Genomic DNA, 24,641 nt, shown 5'->3' with positions numbered 1-24,641 from the left:
AGTCAAAGGGTTTTTTTTTCCTGTCTCCATTTATGTTCACATGAAGTTGAGGTCAATGTAATAATGATGGGTGACCCGAGTAGAAATCAGCGATAATTGCACCGTATGTACAATTAGCGAAATATTCCGCGAAATTGGAGGCGTCGATTTTCGATCGGAATTGCGTTCCTTTTTCGGGAGCCCGAAATTGATGAGCTTCCGGAACAAGATTGCAGTTTGTTAATAATTTTTTATCCATTGTTCAACTTTTAAATGGTATTCCTCAAGAATTCTGTTTTTTTATTATTAATTTCAAAAATACCTAATTTCAATTAATGAAACCTTCAAAATTTCAATATTCGAAATGATAAACGACTGTTACATATTTTAAAATTCCATATTCAACGAAGGTGTAAAAATTAATTCTAAAATGATAGTTTGGAAATAAATCGATAATTCCCGCACGGAAAAGTGTACATAGGAGTAATTTTACCCTGACGTCCCGTAAATAAATTTTACATCTCATATAAATTTTCCATATAATTTCCCCATATAAATTTTATTTCCCAGTTTGTGGTTTCCGTGATGGTTAATAAAAAATTAGGTGAATATTTTAAATATAATAATTATTATATAATCATTATAGTTATAATTATAATTATGTTATATTATTTACCAAAAATTAATGATAAAGAAATGGGCTTATCTCATTTAACGATTTAGCTACTGAAATAATTTGCGCTGGTGATTTCTCGCAGAATCATTTGTTTCCGGCGAATGCACAATTAACAAAAGCGTCGGACGATTCAAGTCGTCCTGTTGAATGCCCCAGTCCGTAATCAACGCAGTCTCTCACCCCCGGATCTAAATGGCTTTTCCCCGTTTTTCTCCACTGACAAGGGAGTTAATTAATCGTGAACGCGTGCTACCACACGCGTCTTGACCTCGGGATAAATTACCGAAGATCATTACGGCTTTTTAGACGACGTGAACGAGGTGATTCATCTTCGGCTTCGATCGAATCCCATGAATCGAGTTTCACGGTGCATTTTTGTTTTTATCCGGAAATGTCACAGCTGATTTTCAGAAGGAGGTATGAAACATAAAAAATCGAGAATTCAAGGGTGAGGGGCTGTTTCCGGTAAGAAAATTCTCTGATCTATTTTAAATAATTTGAATTTTGGATAATTTTTTTATTAGAGAGATAAGCGGAGAGAATTTTTTGGGAAACGATCTGATATTTGAAAAGGGATGCAGTGATGGCTAGGAAAAGCTGTTAGTTTTATGTAATTCGAATTTTTTCTGAAGGAAATTTTATCCGGAAATGTCACAGCTGATTTTCACATGGAGTATTTCAGGTAACGAAATTCTGGAATATATATATTTTTTTATTTGAATTTTAGAAAAATATTTTTTGCAGTTCTGGCGACTGGCTTGCTGAATTATAGATTTTCACTATTGAAATTTGGTAAAATTTTCATCCTAAGAGCAATTAAAATTCAGGTCATTGATCACTAATATTTCAAAAATATAATTCTAAATATAAAAATAATAAATAATGGAAAATATCAGTGAATTTCCCCTGACAAACAAAATTATGCTCCCACCTCCAAGAATATTGTCACAGCAAACTAGTTTCAGAATCCCTTAATCTCAATTTCCCACTCATTCAATTCAAAACCGACGTACCCCTCAAAATTCCTAATCCCCGAGAACTAAACCCTTTCAATCTCACATCCAATCCAATCCAAGAATTCCCCAGTGATTCCACCTGTCAGGTACCAAAAACAAAAATCCCTGAATTAACCTGCGATTACCATCCGTCGATAAAAAAAAGACGAAAAAAAAAAGATCCATTCAAATAACACCCGCCAAATTGATTGACGAATATGATGACGAATATCTGTCGTGTCGCAAATGCCGTGTGCCGTGAATTAATTGAATTAATGGTTTTTCATCTCGAAATAATAGAAAAACTAATGAAGAGAGATTGAAGCGCGATAACGCAGTATCCAATAATTGAAATTCTTGAAAAAATGGGGAAAGTATAAAACTCATTTCCCAGTGGGGCAAAAGCCCCACAATTGGTCCTGATACCACAGGATTGTTACCCTGGCCACGACCAGAACGGTATGACCCACATCAATAGATGAGCAAGTTTAATATAAGTTGCTATATATTTATTCCCCTTTTCATGCTATTATACCCAGAGAAACTGTTTCACGATACTCTTGGGTAGAGTGACCGCGTACACTCTCAACAGTTTATAATATCTCGCTGCCGGGTACATGATTAACTCCATTAACAACGCTCAAAGCATGAAGCCAGTTACAGTTACAGTACACTACATACAACTCAAAGATCGGTGATCGCCTCGAGACAATTCATCCAACACCCATGTATTAATTTTTAGTTTTTTTTTTTCTTTTTCAAATTCACACTCAACTCATCTAACCACCAATATTTATTCTTTTGACACGTAAAACACTCGTTTTTTCTCGTTAAACTGTAAATTGGTCTCATGCTCTGTTATTTGCCGTTGCATGTACAACATTTTTGCGCTCTTTTTGTTTTTACATTCATTTTCAACTCAAGCCCCATTTACCCTAAAAAGACGGTGAGACGTCACGTTCTAGTGCATGGTAAGTGCGACAATTTGTCTCGTTCTGACGTTTTATTACACTAATTGCCGACTGAGAATGTATATCTTGGTAAATTGAGGGATGTATTGGGTTTAAGGTGTTATTGCTGACATCTTATTTTTCATGATTTTTATATATTTTTCAGAATCTCTGGAGCAGATTGACGTGAAAAAATATATCGTTTTTTCACTTTTATCATTATTCAATGACCCACAAATGTTTAGTGTCTTGCGTATATTTTTGATGAATTTTTGGTAAAGTTTTGGAAATTTTTGCGAAAGTTTGGAAACGTGGGAAATATAGTTCTGCATTGAATAATAATAATTCAACTCATTCAGTCAATGTTATTAACCTTTTCGTAAAAATTCGTAAAAAACATGAATAATGAGATCTCCGTAATAATTTTTAAATTGAAAATTCCGAACAATTTTCGTAAAAATGGGATGCTAAATATGCAAAAAATATCGAAAGACTTTTTTAGGGAAAATTCAATCAACAAATAGAAAAAGTAATCTGATATTTTTACGTTAAATCGATAGTAATGAGTCGCTGAAGCTCGTAATTTCTTCACCTTCACTCCCCGTTGGATTAAATATGAAATAAGAAATTCATTATTCGTAATAGAACTCGTGTTTACAGCTGAAATTATCCGTAATCGTGCAATTATTGGAAAAACAATAATGGATCTATTAACGTTATCATTCGGTTAAATCTCATAGCTCCTTTAAATCATTAAATTCTCTAATTTCGCAGCTCTGCAGATTTTGCTTTTTTTCAAGCTCAATTGAATGGAATTCAAATTAAATGCAATTGAATTTCAGACAAATATTGGTGTTTATTCAAATCCAATGAAACGACTCATCTGGAATGAATACATAATTTACTTGATTTGAATAAATAATTTCCTCGAATTAAATAGGGGGTTTTAAATAAATTCATTAATTTGATTTACGTTTCTCCGTTATTAAACTATCGATAAAATTTGTTTAATTTTTCGTAATAGTAACATGCAAATTTTCAGATAATTCTTTTGTGTTAGTGAACAAGTTTATAGATTCAAAAGAATTGGATTTCTGATTCTAGAAAACTTAGTCTGGATTGAAGCAAAAGTTTTTTTGAATCTCAAAACTTCTGTTCCTGTATTGAAATTTTTTTTAACATTGAGAAACTTTTTCTCTGCAAAACTTTCTGTTGATATTGAATTCTAAATAAAAATCAGTTTCTTATACTGAACGATCATTAATATTTGAAAAACAGTTTGAATTTTAAACTCGATTATGAACACTAGAGATTAAATTACGAAAAACTAATTTTTGTGGTTTAACGGGTTTTACGCAATAATTATTCTTCTCTATTTATCTTTTTTTATCATTTCTGGTCGTAATAGCATCAATATACAGACATTTTTTATTAATCTTCAAAATATATCAGGCACGTTTTCACATTGGGGAACACCTGATAGAACAAAAGACAGAAATATAATGTTCACCCGATTCCACTGCATTCCTCGGCACTTGTTGTTGACAATTCGCAGGTGCCTCTTGATAACAAGTAAGAATTACTGATACCCCAAAAACAATTTAAATTTTAATCTTCATTATGAATACTGAAAGTTAAATTACGGATCAGTAATTCTTTTCGTGTTGTTTTTGTTGTGAATTTATCAAAATAATCACGCCACGTTTCAAAACAAGAAAAATATAATGTTTGCGAGATTCCACTGTATTTTTGTTGTTCCCAGTTCACAGGTGTCTCTTGCCAATGTCAATAGATTGAAAGAAGTGGAAACGTGAGTATCAAAAATTTTGTGCAAGTAAAAATAGAGTGATATTTACCTCAATATTTTTTAGTTTTTCCTCATTTATTAAGAAGAAAATCCTGAAATTTCTGATTTCACTGAAAATTCATTTGATTTTCAAATGAATTTTCAAATGAAATTTGTTTGCATTTGTCTTGTAAAATTTTATCGAGAAATTTGAAAGTGTAAAATTGAACTATCGGAGTACATATGGGGAATTCCCTTTGAAATCTCCAATCGCCCGATATTTTTTATTCCACGGGGCTCTAATTATGCCCCGAGTGTTTATCTGTTTGTGATGAATTTTACGGTATACGTTGCTGCGGGTAATAATTGATTGCGTGAAATGCGGGGAAAGTGGAAAGTGTGAGGTTTTTTTGGGTGAGGTTCCTCCGTTAATTGTGGATTTTGCAAACCCCTGGGGTAATTGTTGTTGAAGCAGATAGCCTCCACGATTTTTTTTTTGTTAACAACCAACACGTGGAGATGAATAATTATTTTTCTAACGAGAGATTCAGCCTGATGATTTCGTTCACCCGTTGCAGCGAAACTTTTTCATGCATTTTTAGGTATTTACTCTTGGGCTGTTATTCACATGGACCATTAAGATGGAAGGAATGAGGCGAAGTTGAGTGATTCATCGGCTCGCGTAATTACGGGGAAAGGGGGTTATTGGTGATTGTAATAATCATGTTTTGTCGTACACTTTGGCAAGTGGGGGAATTCATTTGCCTCCGAGTTCAACGAGGAAATTTAATTTCTTACTGCGTTATTTTTTTTTACGAGTGTGGATCGTAACGTTTTTAGTGCGGCATTAATTGCTACAACTCCTGAGGCTCCTGGAGAAATATGATTGGCTGTTAACAATCCCGGCTTTTAGCCTATTTACCGGTACGTAATAGAGTTATTCTACGGTGAATGACTTTTCCTTATGGGCTGACTCTTAAGCTTTTAGCTGTCCTTCATATCTCGGAACGAAAATTTCATTAAAGAAACATTTCATTTCGTCACTAAAAATTGTTGGGCAGAAAGAAAAAATATGTCAGTTAGGGCTGGAATTCCTGTCCTAGTGGATAATTAACGAATGAATAAATAAAAATCATCTTTTCCACTCCAGTCAATATCTTCGGATTTATCTTCTTTTTGATATTCACCATAATCTCTTTATTTTTGTTTATTTTTCTGTTTAATTTCCTTTTCGAATATGATTTTCTAATTTTTTTCTTTTATTTTTGTTCTTTGGAGATGATAAACTCTGTGCATTGTATAAGTTTTTGGGTTTTTCTTATTGTTTATGTCCTAATTAATACTGAAAGATAATTCTAAGTCGAGAGAATGTCGTCGAGTATGTTTTTGCTAAAATAAATTGTCGTGGTGTCTCGTGGAAAAATGAATTCCCAAAAACAATTTATTTCTCCCGTGACGTACGAAAATTCGCGTCTTTCAGGGGACAAGAGGCAAAATCTTCACCTTTTGAAAATTGAACCAATGAAAATTCAGCTAGAATGTAGTTTCTAATCCGCTCTAATGTGAATATGTAGATCACTCGTAAAAAGAAAAGTCGGAGCGATTTACCACCGCGGCAGATGACGCGGATATGCAAAAAATAATGTTCTTTACAATTTTAACAACTAGTTATTAAAAATAGAAATGAGTCGTTAAAATACAACGAACGGGTGTTAAAGTTTAATGACTAGTTTTCGCCGTGTAGTTTCCACCAGCCCGAGGTCTATTATTCTCCACGAAAAATCTTCCACCGACTTAATTAACGAGACGATAACGATAAGTGATTGTGATGAGATAGCTCGAGTGTTTATTGGTGGAAAATCAATGAAGAGTGAAACGATATCCAACAGGGATTTTGAGTTTTGACCGTCAATCCATTTGACGGTATGCAACCGAGACGCATCGATTATTCGCGCCAACCCGCCACTCCGTGAGACGAATTAATGATTCGGATGTGTTTCGGTATGTCTGCCTCGGTTATAAATCCCACCATTTGAATTTCCACATTCTCTACTGTTGAAAGATTTCAAAAATTCATTGTGGTATATTTTCAACTTGCAAAATCAAGATTGATCCCTGAAATTTCTCCTCTTCAATTGATATCTCAATAAATTTTGGCATTAACACATGAAATATCTCATTATATTTCTATTTTCCAAATTGATCCTGAATCCTGATTTTTTAATTCAATTTGCCAAGTCAGGATTACACGATGCAATAATTTCTATCATCTTCGATATTAACGATATATCAGCAAATCTTAATATTTATATTGATATATCAAATATCTCATTATTTTTCAGTGTCACAGTAGACTGTTTTGATAAAAAGATTTTTCCACCCAGTTATCTCCCGAAATTCCAAAAAATCGTAAAAATTCAATAAACCTGCGAAATTCTGCATTCTCACTGGAAACACCAATTTCCCTGCATTCCACCTAGTCCCTGAATTTTCGGATCCATTTTTCTTCTAAATCCGATTCAATGTCACTCTCATGAGAATTACTGTCATATTTCCCCTGACATAAAAAAAAATCAAAAAGCGGTGAATCCAGTATATTCCATTCTCAATGCGATATCGACATTTACATTTAATATTCGTAAAATAGTAATTCTCTCGTGTCGATTTACAATTGAAAATGGAATGTCCCAAAATCTGAAATATTCTAGATTCACTTCAATTTTTTTTCCAATTCTTCTCATACTCTCTATATTTATTTAATTTTCCCGCATTAATTCTTACGCCGCGGTAATAACGTTAATATTATCGTTAAACCCCACGAGCCAACCTTTATCGTGGGGTTTGCATAATCACCGAGACCATCTTGAATTAATATTTCGTAATAGTCGAGTATTTTAGATGCCGTTTATTCACTGGAGACTGGTATATCCCGGAAAATTAAATACCTCCTGTTTTCACGTGTATTTCAATGACCTTTAGAGGAAAATGCCATTTCAATTTTTCCACTGCAATGATTGTTGACGACGAGGGAATGTCACTTGACGATTTCTTTTTTCCAGAAATTAAAGAGAAATGTCAGTGGCATTTTCGGTTGAGGAGAAATCGATTGACTTTTATCCGGTTGTTTTTTTTACCTTCTATTTTTCCGCTGTTTTCACGCGAAAAATCATATTTCCGTCTACTTCCACTCGTGCGGAATCTAGCCAGAGAAATTGATTTACCTTCATCCCCTTCAGAAATCAATCATTAGGAAAATTTTAAAAATGTTAAGTGCTCTTTTTCTCTTAATTCAATTATCAATTAAATAACAATTTCTAATTTTTATTGAAGACTCTAGTGTACTCGGGTGTGTTATGAAACAGACCATCCTGATTACACATACGGCAAAACGGTAAAATAAACCGTTAGGACACAGATCGGGTGATTCTATTTGATGGGCGTTAATTGGCGTTCACTTTCAAAATTTTTTTTATTACCCATCAAAATTCTTCGAGACCTGATCCCTCATTTTTTTTTGGCTGAAATATTTTTTGAGCACTCCTTCATTAACCAGTCATTTGATTTCTCGCATATTCGGGAAAACCATGAACACTAGGGAAATTCAAACAATAATTTTCCGGAATTTTTAATTCATTGAACAATCGATTGTACTTGGTGTTTTTAATTTTTAATTAAAAAATCATTGAAAAATCAATTAATATGGATCATTAAGTAAAACAATATTCTGGGATTTTCGGCATGAAATGTTTTAAATTTTCTCAGGGAAATTGATTTTTTTTTAAATATTCAAGACAGCTGATTTTTCAGGGCGAAATTGTGAATGAATTGTTCATAAATTTGTTGTGGCTGAATTTAAAGTTGATTCGGTTGAAATTTCAAGAAAGGGTGAAAGGAAAGAGGTAATCACTGTTAAAGTCCGCATATTTACCGAAACGTACTTTTTGCACAAAAACATCATCATTTGTCGTAGATTTATTATTCCATTTCCGTCACATACTCAATCACCAGCAGCGAATGTTCCCAGAGAAATGAATACATAAAAACTAATGGATTCACTTGGAGAGGGGGAACAGGGGGAATAGGGGGTAGTCCCAATTAACATAACCGAGAGAATAAAAAAAATATCTCCGAAATATAATTCCTGAATTTCCCGCAGCACTTATCTCCATAATTATATAAAATGGTGAAATAATTTAACGAGATAAACTCGTTCAGTGTAACGGAAATAATCTGTTTTTCGCAATATTTTTTGCTTCCCTCTAGTTCCAAGGATTTCCACTGTATTTATTCCATTAGTAAAAAATTTTCCATTTTAATCTCCAGCCTGGGATGAAAATAGAAATGAAGGCAAAAGAGGTTCAGGGAAAAAGCATTTTGTTGTTCGAAGTAAAACTGTTGGTGAAAACATCTCAATTTATTCCACTGAGAGGAATTCCCTTATAAAATTTGAGTAACAATTGATTTGAGTAACTAGTGATAATTTGATATTTCTGAAGGATTTTTTGAAACAACCTTTCACTGAAATTTCGAAGTTTCCAAACCGCTCGAGGACAATTAAACATTTTTTAAAATTAATTGGAGAAATTAGTAACAACTTGAATTTTTAATAAAAATAGAAATAAATGGGATATTTGTCTTTGTTTTCGATGAAGTATCGAGTCTGGTTTTGCTGGAATGAGGGGCGAAAAAAAGAAGTACTAAAAAATGTTAATGTAATTCTTGGATAGAATTTTCTGATGGAGTTTTTTTTCTGCTTTCGTATTGCTATAAATTCATGAGATGGAGGGAAATCGGAACTGCAGCTTCGAACTTGCAGTGTAACCTGGGTAGAAGGGCCAACAATTTTTATTAAAACTTCTTGTCCGCCATATCGTGAACTGCTGGCGCTTTAAAATCACGTAGTTAAAAGTTTTATCACCATATGTGCCTGCAATAAATGCGAGTCCGTGCCATTCGTATTATCTCATCTGTGGATTCTTGAGCGATTGACTTTTAATGCCAAACGCACCAGAAATTGAAATTTCATGGGCCGTTGAATAGCAATCATTTTTAAAAGAGTGCAGTTGAATTCTATTATGTACATAAAGATAATGAAATTTGTGATTGCATTAGCAAATCGATGAATTTAATAATTTATTGAATTTTATATGCTGACGAAAAGACTAGTCAAAATTTCGGTTAGAAATTTTCATCATCTTTTTCAAAAAAGTATCAGGGGAGCATCAAAATCGAGGAGGTATCCACTGAAATTTGAAAATTCAAAATTTTTGAAAAAGTATCAGGGGAACATGAAAATCGAGGAGGTATTCACTGAAATGTCAAAATTCAAAATTTTTGAAAAAGTATCAGGCGAACATGAAAATCGAGGAGGTATTCACTGAAATGTCAAAATTCGAAATTTTTGAAAAAGTATCAGGCGAACATGAAAATCGAGGAGATATCCACTGAAATTGAAAAATTCGAAATTTTCCAAAAAGTATCAGGGGAGCATGGAAATCGAGGAGGTATTCACTGAAATGTGAAAATTCCGATGACGTGACTGAAATCTCGGGGAATTCCCGAATAGTGTAGAAATTAATTCCATTATTTCCTAAAAATGAAAAATTAATAAACAAAAGCAGGGAAACTCCCATAAATATATTTTTGAATTTTTGAATTTTAATTTGGATTCAACTTAGTGAAATCTAAAAATTTATAAATTACTCCCCCCATTGCGCCATTTGATTCGATAATTCCCTTCAAAGAGTGCGCTCGCAAAAAATCCGACATACCTGGATATTTCAGAATAATAAACTCTGGATGGAAGGTTTTTTCCTGAAATTTCTCTCCATTGCGAATGGTCGATTGCAAGTTACGATTACTCTCAGCGAAACAATGGAGTCTCGGTAGAGAAATATAAAAAGCTACTCGATAACATCAGTAAGTTTAATTGAGGAATGATTTATACTGGCGATGAATTCGCTCAAAAATTGAACTGCTCCACCCATAATTGCGAGGGAAAGTGACCAAGGTCTTTCGAGGGACAAAAGCGACAACCCAACCCACGTATATGAACGTGATTGCATTAAACTTTTGGGTGTGACCTTTGAGGTTTCACTTTCGATACGCATGGCAGTATCTGCAGTGACTCGCGTGTCGAATCAAATTCAAATGCTGATGTCTTGAGGTTCATGCAAAGACGGAAGTAAATTCCCTCTGACAAAAAATCCGGTAGCGCATTGGAAATTCAGTACTTCGTGCCAGAAATTCTGAAAAAAAAAATTCACCATATATCCGATATATTGCATTATTGTGAGACAATATAACCGTATAATTGACCTATATTCTGGTTTATATACAATTTTCCCTGCGGGTTGCCGGGAATTTGAATAAAAAATTTGAGCCACAGTATAGTGCGTACTAAACAATAAAATCTACTCGGATATCCTCAAAACTCTGACTTCTCCGGAATATACCGGGCAACGTAATGTGTCCCGTAAATGATTAAAATCTAGAAATTGCAGTTTACTCACAACAGAATCACCCGCAAGCCCTCGCTTTATCGTCACGTCTCTTTCACCGGTGGCCACAATGAAAACAATAAATTTTTTCTCACCGAGAAGAAAGGGAGTCATAAAGAAAGTAAAAATGAAATCCGCGAACGTAACGCGTGAATTAACCGCAAAATCCCGAATCCCAACTCCCATGGTAAAGCCCTTCACAAAAATCGCACGCGATGTGAGAGGAAAAAAAAAATTGCTGAGTGAGAGAGATAGTTAAGGTGGATTAAGTATTAATGTTTGATCCAAGTTTCCAAGTAGCTTTTCAGTTTCAGGGAAGAACAATAGTGGTATTTAATGGAAATGCGTTAATCGTTGCGAGAAAATTCGAGGAAGCGAATTGAATTGATGGTACACTTGGATAAACTTGTTCATTAATTAAGAGTCCGCGGTGTACGATCGTTTCCGTTCAGTTCATCAGGATTAACAATTCGAATCAGCTAGCTGCTGGCTGAAATAGCATTAGCCCATTGTTACTGGCTTCAAGGATCCAGCCATCGACTATTTGCGGTCATCCTTTTTTTTACGTGTCAACTTACACACAAGATTGCCATGACACCCACTCGCGTCAAGAGTACTTGATAATCTTCAATCGTGTACTGCATAATTCATGCATTTTTAACCGAGATTCTTCCCATGGAATATGATAAATTCATTATTCTTTATTGGCATTGCATTGTTGGGATTTATCTTCAAACTTCAAGCGGAAACTCGCAACCACTAATCGCCAAACATCAGCAAGACCAACAATCAAAATCGGAATTATTATGCTCGTATGAACATCAGCAAACAATGAATGGAAAAGTTTAATCACACCAACGCAAATAATAATCCGCGCATAAATAAATAAATGAATAAATCTTTTAATTTATGAGAAATCAAAATAGTATACCCGTATTATTAATTTATGAGAAATCAAAATAGCTCAATCCATTAATTGGGAATACTCATTATCTAGGTAATCTATACATCAACAATCTCGAAATCTATTGATTGCAGCAAAAAAAAATGAGACCACCCTTTTCTCTGGAATTCCATGAACTCCAAAACAGATTCTTAGTGTTTCCATCTCAAAACGATAATTTCCAACATCAATCGTTAATTAATAAAAACACTAACTTTGACTTCATGATTTCGCTACTGAAACCATTAACCAATTATTTCAGATTTTTCTGTATCGCTCCGTCAAATTCGAAACCACTTCAAATTAAAAAAAAAAACAACAATGCAATTGCACCCGGTCGTTGACGGAAGACATCGAAGAAAAATTACACAACGAAAGTAATAGTCCTTGAGCAATGCGCACCGTGAAATGATGGACAACACGATGACTTCAGTAGCCAAGTGGTAATTAGATGTTTCCTATAATTGTCGGTCATTAAAAAAAAAAATCCACAATCCTTCATCAATCCAATATTCCAAATGCGCGATTTCTTGTTGACGAGACGACAATGCGAAGAAAAACAAAATCTAATACTTGTAACCGGTGGAAGTGGAGATTCAATGAATAATGAATTGTTCGTCGGCGCATAAAAAAATTCCCGGACCCTGCGACAATGTTTTTGTGTCATTCTCGAGTTGCCCCGGTAATGAAGCTGAATTAATAACTATACCACCCGCAATCAGAGCCAACTTGCGCCAATCCCGTCCAGTTGATACCCCATTTATCCGCAATTACGTTGTCACGGACTATCAGTTTCTATTGCGCCTGGTGGCTTTTAGCCGAGTCCTCGGGCTTTTCATCATTTTCCCAGCTTTTTAACAATTCTTCACTATCCACCGCGAATGCTTTGAAGTTGCGGAAACATCTGACCTTTCGCCTCTTCAACTTTAAACCGAGGTCTTCTCCCCACGGACCATGTTTTTTTCATCCTCTTCTTACGTAGCCCCCCCCGACCCCTCCGCCACCTCCACCACCCCCTGATCCCACCCGTTTCCATCGTCTCGGTTTTTTTCTTCTCTTTTTCTCTTTCTTCTTTTCTTTATTTTTTTTCTCCTCCACTTCTTCAAACCAGAGGCTTTGAAGCACCTAACCCGCTGACGCGCTTTCACAGCATGCAACCGTCTGACCTACGTGTACGTTGGCCTCTCTGTGTGCCAATTTTAACCTTCGACAGATGCATTAGTGATTTACGATCGTGAGTACTGTATACATGGCACATGCCAGAGGCTTTCCGGGCTTTCGTAAACACCAACTGGGAATTCTTCCTCCCGCCCACCCCCACCGCCACCAAATTTTACCCCACTATTTTTATTATTTATCGTCACTCTCATGATTCGATTGAACGCTTCGGTGATTTTTCAACCATCACGATTGCTAATCACTCCGATCATCAACGCTCTCCTTCTGTTTTTCCGATGTCATCCATTTAAACTCGATTCCAATTCACGACAATCCATTAACCAATCAAAAGTGATTCATTTTTAATGTTTAAATGATGTTGGATAATTTAATGGATGATTGATTGGGGTTGGGCAATCTTGTGGAAGGTAATGGCAATGCATACAGTCTAAATCACCTGGAAATAACGACCTTGTGGGGGGCATATTTGAAGGAACAATTTTCACTTGAGAAAATTGTACGAGGTGATGGAATTTTCTTTGCACCGAGGTGGGGCTTACTGGATTTTTCAGTCATCCGTCAGTTTGGATGAGTGGTAGGGATGAATCTCGTGGGTTCGTCAGGAAATTCTTCACTCTTATCGTTTGATTTTTATGTTGCTCTGGAAGTACAATTAATTTTGCATTCACACAATGATGATTTTAAAACTCCTATATTCTGCGTTTTCGTCAGAGAATAGGAGAGACCGAAGTCTTCTCTCTTAAGAATATCAAAATATTCGACTTTTCAGGTGGAGGAAAGCATAACTGATTGGGATTTAGTCCTGGAGATTTTTTTCAGAGCATTTTTTATGAGGGAATTTTGCCTGGGAGATTTTTGTTGAAGGGAATAACTCCTCGAACCTTTCAGGTTCAATGATAATTAATTTTTTAATGGACACTCCCATTTTTATACTCGTCGCGAAAATTCAACACGAAATACAATTGAATTCTCGAGAGATTCAAATTCAGGGCAATTATCACTCGGAACTTTCAACATTTTTCTTTTTTCAGTGCTATGTGGACCTGACAATTTAAAACTGCCGGAATATTCAAGAAATTAACTGAATCGTCAATGAAAAATTCTACAGAAATTTCCTGTTACTCTGTGGATGTTAAAAATTTCAACTTTTCAACTCGAAATTTTAAGAGTAATTTTCAAACAGTATAAGACTTACCTTCATATTTCATGCGTTATGTTTCATTCAAAATCGTCCTTGGAACATGATTAGCTTGGGATTCACATACTAATGTTCTTGAACGGTTAGCATCCAGCGTTAATGTCATCGATCGGGAGAAAGTCTTCTTTGAGAAGATGAAAATTTTCCAACGTGTCGTGTAGAAGAAAGTGATAATAAATTTCATATCACTGAAGTTTATGAATGATTTCCATTAAGAGAAATGAAAATCTTGCCAATCTGCCGCAATCATACGAAATATCCTCATATTTCATGTGTTATATTTCATTTAAAATGCATGTGAAACATAAGTGACAAAATATAAATCAGATAAATATCCCTCACATGTTCTTCAATCACCAAACAGCATATTTGCGGTATAAATGAAATATACCTCATATACATTCCTTGAAATATATGTAAATCTGTCAAAAATCACATGTTACGTATATGTTACATATACCTGACATATGGGATATATCTGTCATATATTTCTCAGTAATCTTCATACATATCATCGCATGTATACCGTTCCGTATTGAAGCTGACCAATAATATTGAAGAATGCCACGGATTTGATACAAAAAATTCGAAAATTCTATAAAAATAAAAATATCGAAATTGAAAAAACAGGAAAAATCACAGCCGAAACGAGTGATTTGGCTGGAGCAGTTAGGGAAGTTATAAATTTATCATAGCACATCCTTAATTGAAGAATGTCATCTGTACATCGGACAAGTTGTCCACGAATAGAACTGAATGACACAATAAAATGGCCAAAATTGGACACAGTTAAAATGGAAATCGATTGAATATCGTAAACCGAAGAAAGTCAATTTCATCTTTGGTATTTGCATCCGGTCTTGGATACGCGTATTTGAGATGAGGCCAGTAAATATGTGTTAGTACTCACTGGTACACTGACGAGGAGTGGGCAATATGGGTGAGGGTATAACGTGATTAAACGAATGGAGGGAGGTTAAACCAGAAGGGGCCAGAGGAGGGGGACAACGTCGTCGCCTTCAGTAGCACCACAGCATGCTGGGGCCATCATCGTAGATCTCTTCTGGTCTGGGTCTCTGTTCTACTGAGAAATCGTCTGATGGCCTTCTCCCCCCCCCCCCCGTTGTCTGCATTCACTAGTGGAACAGAAAAGTGGATAACCAATGGGCTAAACAGAGATGAGCAAACCCGAAGAAACGAAAAGTACAGTGGAACGAAAAGAGAGAGAGTGAGAGAAGGAGAGAGACACGAAGAGCAGGGATTCGTAGTTGTTCGTCGTCTCCAAGTTGGTCTTTCGAACCTCTTCCACTCTTTCCACCTCACTCATACCTCTGTCCATATTCCCTCTACCAGCTGTCTCTCTCTCCAATACAACAAGCTTTTTCCCTCTCTCGATAACCCCGAGTCACAGCAACAACTGCCGGTAGAGAGACGCCTCACGGGCACACACAATCCAGAGGAGATGTAAACTTGTCCGAACTTGCGCCTGTGCGCCGCATGTTCCATCCTAAACCGGGGAGAAGAGATCACCGACTGAGAGGAGACAACGTACAGGAAAGAGAGGACAAAAATTTTAAAGAACAGAGAAACAAGAAGAGAAAAAGAAATATATATATAGATATGTCTATATAGATATATTGGCATTTATATATATATACATACAGCATATACATAGAAGAGAAAAGAAGAACAGAATAGAATAGAACAGAACAATTCTTATTATCAACGTTGAACTCTGGTGCAAGTGAATGGTGATGTAGTTTCAGTGTTGGGTATAAAGTTAAAAAAAAAAAAGTTTAGGAGTTGCCGTGGAAAAGGGGGCGGATGAGAAGAATTTATTCCAACAGAGTGAGGATCAGCGATCGTTGGAAAATCGATCTCATGCACTTGTGTCACGCACATGGATCTGTCTACTGACGGACGTGGGGACAAGACGTCTGGCCAGTGTCCCGGACGTAAGTCATGATGACACATTTTTCTTGGGAATTCGATCATCAGGGGGGGGACTTGTTAATTGGCCAGTGCAAATTGCCTGACTTCCGCGAGGGAATTTCCTTGATGGTGATGTACGATTGCATCGCTTTCGTGGGATTAGACGCGTGTGGGTGATTTCAATTGGATTTTATGGAGTGGGATGGTGATGGGCATTTAATTTTGATTTTCTTTTTAGGTTTAGTTATGTATGAGGGAATGATGTGCGTTCCGTTCAGCCGGTTTTGCCAGTCCGAGACTCTCACCTCTTGCTTGGTAACAAACTCGATGCATTCGAGTGTTTATTATTGGCATTGGCTCTGGGGAGTTCCGGGGGGAGCAGGGGTAAAATTGAAGAAAAACTGAAAGCAACAGACGAGAGTCAGAAGTATTCGTATTTTCTTATTTAATTTACGGGGAATTTTAGGGACTTGTGAATTTAAGGAGTTATTGATATCTTCTCATTTTTCATGGTTTTCGTAAATTTTTGGGAAACCGTGCAACAGATTGACGGAAAAATATTTTATATTCGAAGAAAAGCTCTCAATTTATCCTTTGAAATAAGTGTTTTTCATTTGAATCAACTAGAAAATATTATTTTAAAGGGAAACCATTTATCATGTTGATAACTGTCGAGATAAATCTCGTAAACATAGAGAACTCCTAGGAATGCTGGATTTTTCCTACTAGGAAAAGGTCTTTTTTCCTGTGTTCCAGAGAATTTTACAATTTATTTGAATCTCGGGATCGAAATATTTAGCTCTAAATTACAATATGTTTTCAATTAATTGAGATTATAAAAATATATTTTAATGCCTTCTGAAGATTTCCGTGGGATGATTGACCTGAAAGTATTTTTTCACAAACTTTATCTGTAGATTGTAAAATCTCGTTGATGAAACTCTCGTGCATGTGTGGTAAATCGATTTTTAATGCGTTATTGGATATTCGACGAAATCGATTGAGGAAATATTGAGAGATTTTGTAATGGCATTTCGTCAGTTAAAAATACTGTTCAAAGTTTACGATTGATTAATAAGTTTTGAAAACGAATGGGTGATAAACTGGAGAAAATGTTGAAGAGGTTTTTTCACAGTCTGTGAACTTATTACTAATTAAATAGCTCAATTACCCCGAATCGCTGATAATTGGCATTGACATTTCGATTGCCTTGAGTCCGGTTTGACAAACTAAAAAGCCCGTCACTTCAAATAGTGCTACATGATTCATAAGTACTCTCAATAAACCTGTCCTTGTATATATTGTAAGTTAATCAGCCGTGATTTACTCCGGTGATTTCGAAATATTGTTATCAAGGCAGCTAACCATGGTTGTAACTTAAATTCCCGGTTTACTTCTCTTAAATTCATGGATATGGGATAGAAACACCCAGTGAACACAGGAATGGAGATCAATTCTGGTTTGAGAACTTGGAGAGACTGAAGGTTGTGGATTTTATCACGGAACTGGGGCATTTCGTGCCAAAAAAAAAACTCCTCATTTTAATGACCTCAGGATTTTCCTTTGATGTGGACTAGTTTTGTATCTGCATGAATCCAGAAATGATTGAATATTCAAAGAAAGACAACACTCATCCCATGGCCCATCGCTGAAATCCCAGAAAATCCCATGAGAAACCTCAAAGGAAAACTTGAAATTAGAATTTGTTAAATTTTTTGTCAGTAATAGTTGCACCTCAAAATTTCGAATTATTCATAATGAATTAAATGAATATTATCCAAAATAGTCTAACTATTAGTGTACCACAAATCGAATGATTTCCGATTTATCGAATTGGTTGAAGGTCATATAATATAATTTTCATGGAATATATTCAAGATGTCTACTGATTCTTCAGATACAACAAAGATAAATTTCGTGGCAATTCGTCAGCATTAGAAATACGAGAATTTTTATTTGAAATTTGAAGAGTATTTATCCAGCAGTGTTTATTCAGATTATTGAAACGGTTCTTAAAACCGCGAACACTCTTTAATATTTCAGCAGTTATTAACAGATGCGTCCCAATAACAGTAAACTATTTCTTCAATTGGATCAACTGGATTGACCTGCCCCTCGAAACGTATCATTCAAAATATTACGAGCACTGTCAAAAGACTATTCAAATTTTATGAAATATGACTCATAGTTATGAGGGGAGTAAAGACTCAAAGATATTCGAGATCTTCCATCAGGGAGACCCGGAGAATTCTCCGCGAGATTTAAAAAACCGCAAAAAGTTAACAAAGCAATTATAAAAAATTAGTGAATTCATTTTAAAAATTCCATTAGCTTTTGAGAGTAATTCAATAAATGTTCCACTAAAATGTTTTCTATCAATTCTCCTCAGCTTAAATTTACAATTTTTCAAATTTCACTTCGCCTTTCCTTCGATTAAGAAAATCAAAAACCTGAAAACCAAAAAAAAAAATAATAAAAACCAAAACCAAAAATCAAATTCCATCGACTGTCCCCCGAGAATGCTTTTCATTAAAAACTTAGACACAATTAACGAAAAATAATCCAAAGAACTCCAACAAATTCTTGACAATATATGCGTGAAAGCCTGACAATTCCTGATTAACATCTATTTCCCTGCGTTCATTAGTAAATACAATTACCATGACGAATCCCAAAAAAAGTGGCAATGTAATCAACTCAATTAGTACATTTCTCCCTTAATGGCTAAATAAATAACCGCGCAACGATCTACAATATCACTCCACCAATTTGCCACTGTTGCACTCCCAACTTATTCATATTTTCCCCAGTCATACTTGAGATAGCCCGCGGCAAAGTCACTGTTGCAAATACTTCATCGCTCTTAACCAAAGACATTAAAAGTGCCTTTGGGTAGAAGATGCAACTTGATTAGCTGGTGTGCGCGAAAAAGCTAGCCAGTGTTGCCGCAACTGGAGCAATTAAGTGGCAATCTATTCGAAAAAAAAAGCAACAGCAGCAGAAAGGAGCGGGTGAGTCAGAAAGAAGATGAAGAGAATCAACTGAGGATGGTTATAAGGTGGTGGAATAGTCTCTCTCCTGCGTTGGGCTAGTAACTGTTTCCGATGGGGGGTTTGTACGAGAAAGTTTTAGTTGACGATGGCAATTGGATTAGTCGAACGCTCGTGCCCGTCCATCGTAGTTCTATAACGTTATCATATATATAACTGGTTACTTTGGGGTGGTCTGTCCACAGAGGATAAAAAAGGGAAATCAAGAGGGATATCAGACGGTGTAGTTAGACTGGATAAAACCCGGGGATGGGGCATCAGTGAGGGCCTCGAGGGGGGGCTACAAAAAGGTGGAAGGCAAGTAACTGGTGATGAAAAACTTCAGTAACCGGTTTCACCGTGCAGATTCTCCCCGAGACCCGTTTCACCTCTGCCCAACGAAAAATTGTTCATTATTTTTTCCTGCATTTCATCTTTTCAATTTACCACTCAAGTGTCCCAACGGCATTCATTTATTTCACTTTATATTATCACTCGACATTTTCAATCCTTCAAGCTTTATCATCTCTCAAATTTTTACATTTTCTGTTTCTTATTCTCAGATTACTGAATATGCGATTGTTAGATCTAGATAGGTGTCTGTATCTGTGGGATATGAAGACAATTTTTCTGTCTTGGTTGAGATTTAATGATTAATAGGTGATTAATCATTTTTATACCCTCGATTTGTTGACGATCACTCAAAAAATAGTGAAATCGACGTAAAACGAGAGAATATATTTAGAAGAAAATTTCGAGATCGTTACTAGCAATAATTATACTCATTAAAAAATGCAATTAACGAGAATTCACCGAAAGATAGAATTTTCGTCGGTTACTCTTGGGGTATAATTCGGCTGGGCTTGCCCTCCCCGGCTAATTTTTATCACAGCCATCTCCATCCTGCTAAAATGAACCCTTCCGAGTATTCACACGCGTCGATGAGCCCCGAGTATTCCCTCCAAATGAATTTCTCATGCCCGATAATATATTTGTTTTTAATCCCCCATTGTCATTCTTTTTCACTTCTCATTCCTCCCCATCCAATTGAAAAACTTTTAATTGTTCTTTTTACTTCCCGCCAAATATCTTTTTTTTAAACCATTTTCTTCCATCATTTGCCTTGCAGAAATCGACTACCACCCGATTTGAAACAAAGTAAAAGGGAAAAAAAAGGAAAAGACAGAAAGGATAAAAATAAAGATAAAAGTACCAACTGGCCAAAAGCACCACTGGTACATTCAGAATGCGCCAGAGTTTCCTGTCTGGTGGCTCCAGATGTGCCCGACGTGGTCTAGTATTCGTATTCATTTGGGGCCTCGTAATGATTGGTGCACTGCAATTTCGCCGAGTCGAGAATGAGGTACTACAGGAGCATGATTCACCGACGATGGACGAGGTCTATCCGACGCCAGGTGTTTGGGAACATTCACTGAAACAGGCGCCACCATCACCACTAACGTCTGTACACCGTGATACCCCTGGGATAGGTGAATTATCGGTATATAACAGTGAGAAACGTACGCCAGTTGATGTTGATGGATACAGTCCTAGCATCGATACATACAAAAGACTGAAAAAATTAACAGACAAGCGTCAACCAATGCTTGACAAAAGACCACCAAAAACAGACGATGAAATCGTCAACGAGATTGAGAAAAGACTTCCCAGTTTACCCCTGGCATATTGGATGAAGAGCAGTGCCATAAAGCCACCAAATCAGGCTAAATCATCGGGCTGTGTTGCAAAATTTCCGAGTATATTCGATCTTGAATTTAACAATATCTACTGGCAAACCCTGAAGACATCAAACGGTACATTTCAACTGTTTGGCGCTTACTACGACAATCGTAAATTATCGAGAATAGGTCCAGCAATTAGACTGGTTGGTATGATAGACAGAATTGATCCAAAAGTTAAGACTTATTGTCAGCTGTGGTACGATGGTGAGAGAGATGCAAAAATTGTCGATGTATTCGAGTACAAGTACATATGGTATTCAAAATGGGGTAATTATAAGCAAGGTATTTACCAGCCTTACGTGATAGCATGCAAAGTACCTCAGTCCCACTGGAGAAAGGGGCCACCAGCATCAGTATCCATAGTGGAGAGAGCATGCGATACAGCAACGAATAACTTGCGAGTAATCTACAATCGGCCACAAGTGAAAAAGGAATTTGCTGTTTGCGTTAAGGGTCTTGATTTTCTCCATGAGGATCTCTCCGTACGTTTAATCGAGTGGATCGAGTTAATTGGTATACTTGGTGCCGATAAGATATACTTCTATCAACTGCAGGTTCATCCAAACGTGACCAAAGTCCTCGATTATTATCAGAAATTGGGTAGAATCGAGGTTACACCATTGACTCTGCCCGGGGGACAGCCAAATGTACCAGCATTTCAGCACATGTATCTCACCAAGAGGACCAATCACAAGAGGCAGAATGAACTGATACCATACAATGATTGTTTGTACAAACACATGTATGAGTATGATTACATTGCTCTACTTGATATCGATGAAGTTATAATGCCAGCCCAGGACACGACGTGGAATCAACTCATGAGACGAGTTTTACCCAAGGCTCTCGGTATACGCAATGAGACTCGTGCATCGTACAACGTTAGAAATGTCTACTTTCTCGATGACCTTCTGCATTCACATGAAACCTTCGACCACGTGCCGAGGTGAGATACAACCTGTCTTTAACTATCTTTACATTCCTTTTATTCACACTTTATTCCTGCAACATTCGTCATCGCCTACCACCACCTATGAATTATTTATATCAAGCAGGATACTCTCACATCTTTATAAATATCTTGCTTTTCATTTTTCTCGTTTTCTCGGTGAAAATGATTAATTATTATTATTGTTGCTGTGATTATCATCGAAGATCATGAGATTAATTGAAAATCGTTAAGTCGTGATGAATTGATGATCGATTCTAATTCTTTTAATGAGACTGCAGCTTTTCACTCATTCTTTCTGGAGAGATCAAAAGGATTTATTAAAAATGACGAAAAATCGATTTTTCGATATTCGCACGAGATAAAATATGTAAAAACCAGGGTAAATTACGTAGGAAAATTTCAAACAGCAAGGATTACGTAATTTCATAATCTAAGGAAGGAAATATTTTTTATATGTTTGTAAATATAATTATTCTGCATAATCCGCGAAAGGAGTATATTTTATATATCCTTTTTTTGCATAAAACGCGCCGATTCCGTGTAAAGACGACATAACATGAGTCAGAAAACTCTTTATTGGTCGTTGGATGTAATATTTTATGTTTCATGCTTAGCAATGCTGCCTTGTTCTTTTTACAATTCTCTAGTAGATGTTTATCTCGGTTTTATACAAAAATAACGAAACTGTCATGATGATTATCACCTAGCGCAGTGAATTGGAAATTGTGTCACGACAATTGATCATTGCGAAAATATTCTCTACCAAATATCTGATTCAATAATATCATAACAAAAAATATCACACGTCAAGAAAACGTAATGATTATTCATTGCACTATTATTTATTCGTTAGTACATGAACAAGTGTCCGTAAAGAAATTTATTTTGAATTATAGTGTGAGATTCAATTCAATCCTTTAGAAACACCAGAATAATCTTTAATATTGTTTTTCATGATTATATTTAGGATGATATTTTTACCATAATTTTTTATCCATAATTTTTTATCCATAATTTTTTGTCTTGGTGTTAAATGTCGGGGCGCTTTAGAAATCGATAAATCACGATGAATTTCTGATTTATTCTCGAGGACTTTTCAAGAGAACCCGACACATCATTATCTATTGAAAATATTGATGGAAAATGAGGAAGAATTAATTGTTCGCTATTTCTGAAGAAATAAACAGCCACAAAAAATATTACAGGCTCGGAAAAATAGTGGATTACATGACCTAGGCCGTAAAGAAATCTATTTTATACGCCTATAAATATATTTTATAATCCACGAAAAAAAAACGTATTTTATCCTTTTTTTTCACATAAAACGTTCCGATTCCGGAACGACAAGAATTATAATTACCCGAGTCAGGAAAGACTTTATTGGTCGTTGGATGTAATATTTTATGAGATCTCGGTTGCCGCACCATTGGCGAATAAAAATTTGGAATTACGGATCAACCAATAGAGCCAATATCGATGGATATCAAGTCAGGATGAAGCACGTTGGTGTTTTTATTGTTTTCTTTCATTATTTAATAATTCGACTGTTCATCTTTATATGTACAGGTACATGCACATGCTTCAGCACGTGTACAGATCGAAGAATTACACAAAACCAAATCAGTACGTCAAGTGTTTTCACAATCCAGAGCGGGTTGTAACGCTGCATAATCATTTTCCATTGGCCTGTCTCGGCTCTGGATGCACCACCTATGCGATCGATACAGAGGACGCCCAGTTGCAGCATTATCGTGCAGACTGCGTTAAATCACTCAAGAAGACTTGTGTACAGTACCGTGAGAACAGTGTATTGGATACGAAAATTTGGAGATACAAGGATGAACTTGTTGACCGTGTAACAAGAACCCTAGAGACACTTGGTTTTTTCGGTCCTGGTTGAGACTGTCAACATTACAATATCAAAATACAGCATCATCAATGCACTTGGCTCAATCGCTCCTCCTTGTTCCCCGGAAATATTTAAATCGATTTTTCCTGTTCCGTGGAATGACGAGGGTGCATTACCCACTTTTCATGGTCAATCTCGATCGTTCTCTGTGGAAATAAAACAAAAAAATATATATGTATATAAATAAGCAACAGTCATGCGTGAGAGAGGACAGGAGATTAAAAAAAAATCTATGTGCAAAATGAACGGTTGGAAAACAGTTAGACTCAAGCCAAGTACAGAACAGAGGGCGATTCACATTGTACCATGAATAGCTCTTTATTGTAGGCCACACTGACTTGTGTGCATTATGACGTCTGCTAGCTTTTTGTTAGCAAAATCTCATACACATTAACGTGTGCCATTAGAATCACTGAGTGAGGCCTACATTGGGATGCACTTGTGTACGTTTTTCATTATTACATGTATCACATCATATTGTACAGTTGGAGTATTTGTTTTAATTGTTGTGTTCAATTATGGATGAACGGTGAATAAAGCCTCTGAAATATTTATTTCCATGATTAAAGCTGTGTCGTATTTTCTCCCCTCCTATCATCCTACCACCCTACCACCCTACCACCCACCATCCCTTCGGAATGTACTTTAATAGTGCACGACGAGTAGACTTTATTACCTCCAGTGGAAATGACTTTTCCTCGTCTTACACCTCCCCTCAATTTCCCTTTGACGCTTTCCCGAGGCAACTGAGAGTTGCTATGGCTTCAGCCGCGAGATCTTTTGGATTTTACGTACTGAAATCTTCCTGGAGCCAGAATGATGATGACCTGGACGCCTCGGAGAAATGGGGGATGGAGTTGCAGTTATTTTT

The 24,641-nt window shown here is 36.1% G+C and overlaps 1 protein-coding gene across 8 annotated transcripts; it reads left to right on the top strand.

Moving 5' to 3' along the window:
• Positions 1-1,060: 1,060 nt before the first annotated feature.
• Positions 1,061-24,330, top strand: LOC105268261 (uncharacterized). Of its 8 annotated transcripts, XM_011307684.1 has the most exons (5): positions 2,295-2,621; positions 4,363-4,410; positions 12,092-12,272; positions 20,297-21,855; positions 23,428-24,330. In XM_011307684.1, the coding sequence occupies exons 4-5, from the start codon at positions 20,414-20,416 to the stop codon at positions 23,759-23,761; spliced, it is 1,776 nt and encodes a 591-aa protein (XP_011305986.1). In that variant the 5' UTR covers positions 2,295-2,621; positions 4,363-4,410; positions 12,092-12,272; positions 20,297-20,413; the 3' UTR covers positions 23,762-24,330. The 8 variants fall into 8 exon arrangements, with proteins under 8 accessions (XP_011305997.1, XP_011305986.1, XP_011305968.1 ...); XM_011307695.1 differs by lacking the exons at positions 2,295-2,621; positions 4,363-4,410; positions 12,092-12,272 and adding exons at positions 1,061-1,120; positions 1,180-1,337; XM_011307666.1 differs by lacking the exon at positions 12,092-12,272.
• Positions 24,331-24,641: the final 311 nt, after the last annotated feature.

Source organism: Fopius arisanus, unplaced genomic scaffold (genome assembly GCF_000806365.1).
Source record: "Fopius arisanus strain USDA-PBARC FA_bdor unplaced genomic scaffold, ASM80636v1 scaffold00003, whole genome shotgun sequence".
NCBI classification, from domain to species: Eukaryota; Metazoa; Arthropoda; class Insecta; order Hymenoptera; family Braconidae; genus Fopius; species Fopius arisanus.
The sequence above is the reverse complement of the archived record's forward strand: the minus strand, read 5'-3'. Positions and strand labels throughout refer to the sequence as shown.

Bases quoted from the DNA above. Each gene is read 5' to 3' on its own strand.
- LOC105268261 (XM_011307695.1), top strand. From the start codon at position 20,414: ATGCGCCAGAGTTTCCTGTCTGGTGGCTCCAGATGTGCCCGACGTGGT. The intron at 21,856-23,427 runs GTGAGATACAAC...TTATATGTACAG, and splicing joins ACCTTCGACCACGTGCCGAG to GTACATGCACATGCTTCAGC.